Source organism: Octodon degus, unplaced genomic scaffold (assembly GCF_000260255.1).
Source record: "Octodon degus isolate 3935 unplaced genomic scaffold, OctDeg1.0 scaffold00027, whole genome shotgun sequence".
Taxonomy (NCBI): domain Eukaryota; kingdom Metazoa; phylum Chordata; class Mammalia; order Rodentia; family Octodontidae; genus Octodon; species Octodon degus.
Window position 1 is genome coordinate 16,407,641 of NW_004524603.1, and position 7,091 is coordinate 16,414,731.

The following is a 7,091-nucleotide window of genomic DNA, read 5'->3' on the forward strand; positions in this document are numbered from 1 at the left end:
TAAATAAATAAATAAATAATTAAAAAAAATTCTAGACAAATTTTTTCTTTCTTTTTGTGGTACCGGAAATTGAACTCAGGACCTTCACTTGCCAGGCAAGCGCTTATTCTACTGAGCTATCTCCCTGGGGCCCTCCAGACAATTATTCACTCGTTTAAAACATATTTACTGGGCGCCTATGGCACTTTTTAGCTACAGGGAAGATTCACCAACAAGTAAAACCCAGTTTCTGACTCCCTGGAGGTTACAGTCTAGAATGTATACTGATCTCTGGCTGTAAGGTGGACAAAGACACAGCTGTCCTGTCTCATATGGAAGCAGAAGAAGAAGGAAGATTCTCGGATAGCATGGTGCTGACGCGAAAATGGGAAGAAAGGAATAAGCACAGCAGCCATCTAGGGAAAAGCACAAGAGGAACAAGACTGAGGCAGCAGAAGCTTTAGCATGTTGAGACAAGTGAAGGAAAGTAACACAAGGGGCTTACAAGGAGGATGGCAAAGAACTGCGACATTCAAACTAGTGAGCTCTGAATAATACATTACATAAAGTGAAAGCAAGCTATTAACAGATATTCTGAGAAAACAGACGTATACCAGGGGTATCCCAAGGCAAGTTGGGCTACATCATCATCTTACCTAAAAGCTATGGAAAGGACTTTGACTTCTCCCATGAATGAAGTGAAAAACCCTTAGACAGTTTAAACATAGGACATACAAAATCTATTTCTTCTTTTTCTTTCTTTTTTTTTGCGGAACCGGGGATTGAACTCAGGCCCTTGCGCTTGCCAGGCAAGTGCTTATTCCACTGAGCCATCTCCTCGGCCCCTCTATTTCATTTTTCAAAGCTCTCCTTTTGGCTAACGTGTGGTGGAGAAGAGCAGTAGACAAGGTTAGAAGTGATACAGTGAGAGGTAGACTAGACTAGAAGAAGTTACATTTTAGGCTGAAATATCCAAATACATTTTATGTAAAATTCACAATTTAATTAACTGGCACAACCGGTCCATTTAGTTTTCTAGTGTTCCCTACCCGACAGTAGTAGGGTTTGAACCTAGAGCCTTAGGAATAAGCTATATATCCCAGATCTTTTTTATTTTGAGACAGGATCTTGCTAAATTGTATATGTAGGGTTCAAATGTGCAATACTCTCCACTAAGCTGCTCAGAGTAAAGAGATAACAGCCAGCTTTGTTTTGGTTTTAAATACCAAATACTACTGAAGGGTTTTTTAAAGTACTAAGGGGAGACTAATGGAAACAAGGTTTCTCATAACAAAGGTTTATTTTGTTCTTTGTTTTGTTTTTAATTGAGACAGGGTCTCACTATGTAGCTCATGCTGGTCTGGATTTTGTAGCCCAGGATGGCCTCAAACTCACAGCGATCCTCCTACCTCAGCATCCCCAGTGCTGGGATTACAGGTGTGCACCCCTATGCCTGCCCCAAAGGTTCTTAATTTTTAGGGAAAAGTTCTTGGAAAATAGTACTCAGCAGAGGTTTACAAAAGAAACAGAGAGAAAAAAAGATCTAATATGAATAATAGGCGCAGTAGGACTTGGAAGGGAATGAGAAATAGCACTCTAGGCAAGAATGGATTTCTGAAACAAGTCCCAAAGAAAGGAAGAGAATGGCAAGTGAAAAAATGAAATAAAGGGAAACACTTTTCATCCTTTCTTAGAAAAAATTTCTCATTAACTAGGAAAACTACAAATAAAGGTTTCAAAAAGCCTCAAAATATTAACACTGAAAGCCAAAAGAAAGAATGTACTCTTTTCCTCTTCCTCTATAAGTCTAAAAACACCCTTGTGGAAGACTTCTGTGATCACAATACAAAGGGATAAGTAATAAATTTACAAAGACAGAACTAGGACATACATTCAACATTTTAGTATCCATTAACCTGCTGTGGAAAGCTTTTTGAAAATTTAACTAGTTAACCTACTTACATTTTCAAAAGGTACAACCTCTAAGACTTGTTTCTTAAATCCTGTTACATACTAACCTTCTAAAAAAGATTTTCAATAAATATTTGGGGATATTTAAGTAAAAGCTTTCCCCTATAATTCCAGGATAGTATGCATAATATTACTCTGATAAAAACTAAGGTGCAATTCATGAGTGACTTCTGACCATCTTCTCCTCAAATGACAATACTCATACCAAAAAAGAAATTTTATTCTCTAGAGCTGGGGAGATGGCTGGCTCAGTGGAATAAGCGCTTCCCTGGCAAGCGGAAAGCCCTGAGTTCAATCCCCAGTTCCACCAAAAGAAAAAAAAAAAAAAAAAAAAAGTGCGAAAAATTTTATTCTCATAATTTTTTAAAAGATATCCAATCTATGGAAACTGCCTTTGAAAACTACAACTTGACTTCTTATACCTATCTTGCATAATAATACCTACCTTTTAGGATTCTTGCTATGTGATCGGGACCTAAAAAAAGAATATCTATTTTTAGAAAAGTGACTATAACATAACAATGAAATGTGTTGTTAAATTACATTCTTTCTGACTTCAAATTTTTATGTGAACTTTAAAAATGTAAGGCACTATGCATACAAATTTTTTCCAAAATGTACTACATACTCTACAGACTTCTACCTTGCCATTTGGACTTCCTTCATTGAATACCTAGCTCTTAAAAAAGAAAACGCTCCTGGACAACCAAAACAACTCCTTAATTCTCCACGAACCACTTCCTGGTCTACAAAAAATTGTTATTTATGGCACTATTATTTTTTTTCTTTTTTGGGGAACAAAATAAAATATGTATAATCTAAAATGCAGACATTCTGGAGCCATAACCTCCATGTTCTATAATCCCTAGAACATCCAACTCAAACTTCCATATAACTAGAGAGATAGATAGTGCACTCCTCACACTTCCCAGCACACTATTAGCACTAACAGTTAATGACATGGCCATGACAATGCAGCAAGACTATTGCTAGAAAACCTGTAGCACGGATAAACGGGGTTAGCCAGACATGGGTTTTCCCTTGGTCCCTTCCTCTTCATCTCTGTCAACAGCTAAGTTCTCCTATCTTCTCTCAGCTTAGGTTATCACTGGCAGAGATGGAACAGTATTACAAATTCCACAAGATGGGATATAAGGTTAAGAGAAATGAGGCAAATTTCTTAGTATACTGCCTAGCATACATAGTTAAGCACTCAGTGATGGGGACTTTTTTTGGTTGTCTTTTTTAGTTACAATCGTTGAATTATATAGTTGTATAACTTTATATTACCTTACAGTTTCATCTACCGTGTTTCTAAAGGTTCATGGGTATATTGGGAAGTTGTATTGAGGACAGAATCCAAAAGTGCTCTTACACTGAGCTAAATCCCCATTTCCCCACCCCTGCTTTTTTGGGGATGGAGTCTTGCTAGGTAGTACAAGTTGTCCTTGAACTCGTGATTCACTGTATTACAAGTGTGTCCCACTATGCCTAAGCCCAGAGTTTCCAGTTTTTTTGTTTTTTTTTTTGGCGGAATCGGGGATTGAACTCAGGCCTTTATGCTTGCCAGGGAAGCACTTATTCCACTGAGCCATCTCCCCACCCCCCGAGAGAAACTTAGTATACACTAAAGATCAAGGAGATAAACCTCTAAGGTAGAATTTATGGTGAATGGGGATGGGGAGGAAGACTTCATGTACATGTGGACACACACCTCAAGAGACAGAAGTGGAGGACTGAGAGTAACTGTGTCCCATTTTGTCCTTCCAGTGCAGAAAGATTACCACTAAAAGCCATGCAACAAAATAAAGTTTAAGCTTCTCTAGGTATATGCTGAAAGCTCAGAAGTTAGCATCAACTATTCACATACTACAAAGGTTTTCATTAACTCAAGTACATATGCTAGTACTGGAAGAAGATACTAAAATTTCAGAGATGGGAACTACAATTCAGGGAACACTAGAACAAGTAAATCCTTTGTGGCGCATCTGTCCATCTTCGAGTACTTAAAGAAGATTTCGCTCATGAGTTATAAAAACTGTTGTCACAGTGGTACTATGCAATTTTAGTTTCCAACATATAAAACTCCAAAGACTGCTTAAACATTCTAAATATGAAGAATTATAAGTTTTTATTAATAAGCAGACTTATATACTAAATTAGTGGAATATTTATAGTTTATCATTCCTTAGAATTGAGAAAATAAAACTAAACAGAAAATGATGAAACAAAACAAAACCACCTCAAATCTTTTATAAACTAGTATGCAAATACCATGCACTAACCAAATGTGACACTGGAGCTCTACATCAAGAAATATTAAAAAACAAACAAAAAAAGCATATACTGTTCTGTAGTTCTAAGCCAACCTAATACAAATCTACCCAGTCACCTTCAAGCTAACAGTTCATACAGGTTGAACGATCCTATTCTGAAATCAGAAATGCAAAATCCAAAACTTTTTGGGCTGTTTGGAAACAGGGTCTTGCTACATAGTTCAGGCTGGCCTTGAGCTTGCAATGATCCTCCTGCTGAGATAACAGATATGTGCCACTTTTCTGGCTGGGCTTTTTGAAAAAGAGAAATTGGACTAGGGAGATAGCTCAGCAGTCTAAGCACCTGCCTGGCGAGTGCAAGGACCTGAGTTCAATTCCTGGTACCACATGCCATGCTGTTCTCAAAATCCTGAGCATAATGTGTCAGCCCTGAAACTGGGCATGGTGGCACATGCCTGCAATCTTAGCACTGGAGAGGCCGAGACAGGAGGATGACTATGAGCCTGAGCTGCACAGTGAGACCCTGTAATAAATAAATAAAAGATTAAAAAAAAAAAAAAAGACAGAGAAATTTAACCATATTAGTGCAAATATTCGAAAATTCAAAAACCTGAAATGCTTTGTGGTCCCAAGCATCCTGAATAAAAGGTACTCAGTCTGTGAATTTATATAAAATTTATCTTGCATGGTAATTATTTTTTAAAAAGTAAACAGAAATTTCCAACATCCACAGCAGGCTTTAGTAGAATTTAGAACTTATCAATCTCATTTTCTTTTAGAACAAGGGAGATTTATTGTACTATTTATTGTTTCATACCTCCTCAGCTTCTCCCTTTCTTCTCTCTCCCTTTCTTCTCTTCGTTTCAGGCGTTCCTGGTTTCTCTTTTCCTGCTTCTCAGCTACAACTCTCTTAAAAATAATAAATGAGGTGCATTCTTAGTCAATTCTTAATTATCTTTACTGTAATCTTTTCCACACCTAAATTCCAACAGTACAAATATCAAAATCTGTTAAATAACAACTCAATTTGAGGCTATACCAGATATAATGCTAGAACTACAAGTCTGTTTCCTACACTTTTCTCCTTTTGTATAAAATATGCAAAATTTCACACTTCTCTATGATTTCTTAGTGACATCTTTTTTTTTCCCATAATTTTATTGATAAATAGCAATGAGACAGTTTCAAATCAAATTGGTAGGACAGTTTCAATAATTAACACATTGCATACATTCCTCATAGTGGTTAATTGGTGTACAAGATGTGGACAAGATATCCTATCTACAAACACATTAGAACAAATCACTATTCATTAAGAGAATGTAACTATATATCTATCCTAACCACTTTGAATACACAGATACAAAATGGACATTCATCTGTATCCTTTTTTTGTGAAGTTCCATTGTCTGAATATTATAGGTGTGTTAACTCAGCAAAATAATCTAAAAGAGTTCAGTAGTCCATACTAGTATTGGGTCTTCCGCTTGACTGGCAATGTCAGAAATTGTTGACCTGAGTCCCCTACAGCTCAACATAACAGCATGGCTTTACTTCTTATATTTTGTTTTTATACTTTTCGGCTGGGGGTCTTACTGACATCTTAAAATTGTGTTTATAAGCTTTTTCTCCTGTAAATGTTTTTCAGAATTAAGATCCCATTCCCTACGGTTTCTGATATGGAAATGTCTCTTCTCTTCCAGTCATCATTCTGATGCTGCTGTTTTAAAGACATATGAGTGAAATGCTGAAGAGTTCTTTTTGTTGTTGCTGTGGGTGGCTAGAGTTCTGTGGCTAGATCTGTAGCCATTCAGACTCCCAGGTAGGTACTATTCCTGAGTTTTAATTTAGAGCCCAATAAACATTTATTATAATGAAACATGTTGACTTTGTTTATAGAAACTCACTTGAGATCATGCTAGCTGACCAAAACACTGAGAAGGGCTCACTGATAACTATAATACGGAGATATCCATAGGTGTTTCTGATTCTACATTGTTTAAAATACAAGCAATGTATGTTGGGTTAATGTCAATGATAAAATTTCATAGACAGTGACTCAGTGTTGCCAATGCTCCAGATAGTCCTCCATCTACAACAAAATGCTACCGTATCACAATTCTTAAAAAGCTGCCACGGGGCCGGGGAGATGGCTCAGTATGATAAGTGCTTGACTGGCAAACGCAAGGATCTGAGTTCAATCCCCGGTTCTGCCCAAAAAAAAAAAAAAACAAAAAACAAAAAACTGCCACATCACTCTGCCTTACCTTTACCATTTCAAAATATCACACACTTGTGTGTATATACTTGCTTACTACCTCAAAAGAATGGTGCTGTATGTGTGTGTGAGAGACAGACAGAGAGACAGAGACAGAGAGACAGAGCAGAGACAGAGACAGAGACAGACACAAAGACGGAGACAGAATTGAACCCAGGGCCTTTGTGCTGAACCACATCCCCAGGCCTTTTAATTTGAGATAGGGTATTGTTACGTCTCTAAATTGTTCAGACTAATAAAGAAAGAGATGGCACCGACTTGTCTTAAATCTGCAATCCTCTTGTTTTAGTCTCTTAAGAGTGCTGGGAGGGAGGGGCTGAGGAGATGGCTCACTAGAATAAGCGCTTCCCTAGTAAGCGCAAGGGCCTGAGTTCAATCCCTGGTTCCACCAAAAAAAAAAAGAGTGCTGGGATTATAGGCAACATGCATGTAGAGTTTAGCCTTCATATTTAGTCAATAGTGAGTTGTCTTTTTTTTTTTTGTCTTTTGTTTTTTAACAGTGAACATCCTTTTACTGAGCTCATCCTACATTCTTTCTGAACTAGGGAAGGACCTTAAAACTAGAGGCACTATAAGCCTGCTAGTTA

General features: G+C 37.3%; 1 protein-coding gene across 1 annotated transcript in view; it reads right to left on the reverse strand.

Moving 5' to 3' along the window:
* LOC101563611 (putative RNA-binding protein Luc7-like 2) overlaps positions 1–7,091 on the reverse strand; it is a 93,809-nt gene that overhangs the window by 8,298 nt on the left and 78,420 nt on the right. Inside the window, 2 exon segments of the mRNA XM_004649005.2 lie at positions 2,396–2,425; positions 5,044–5,135. Of these exon segments, the coding sequence (XP_004649062.1) occupies positions 2,396–2,425; positions 5,044–5,135 (122 nt within the window).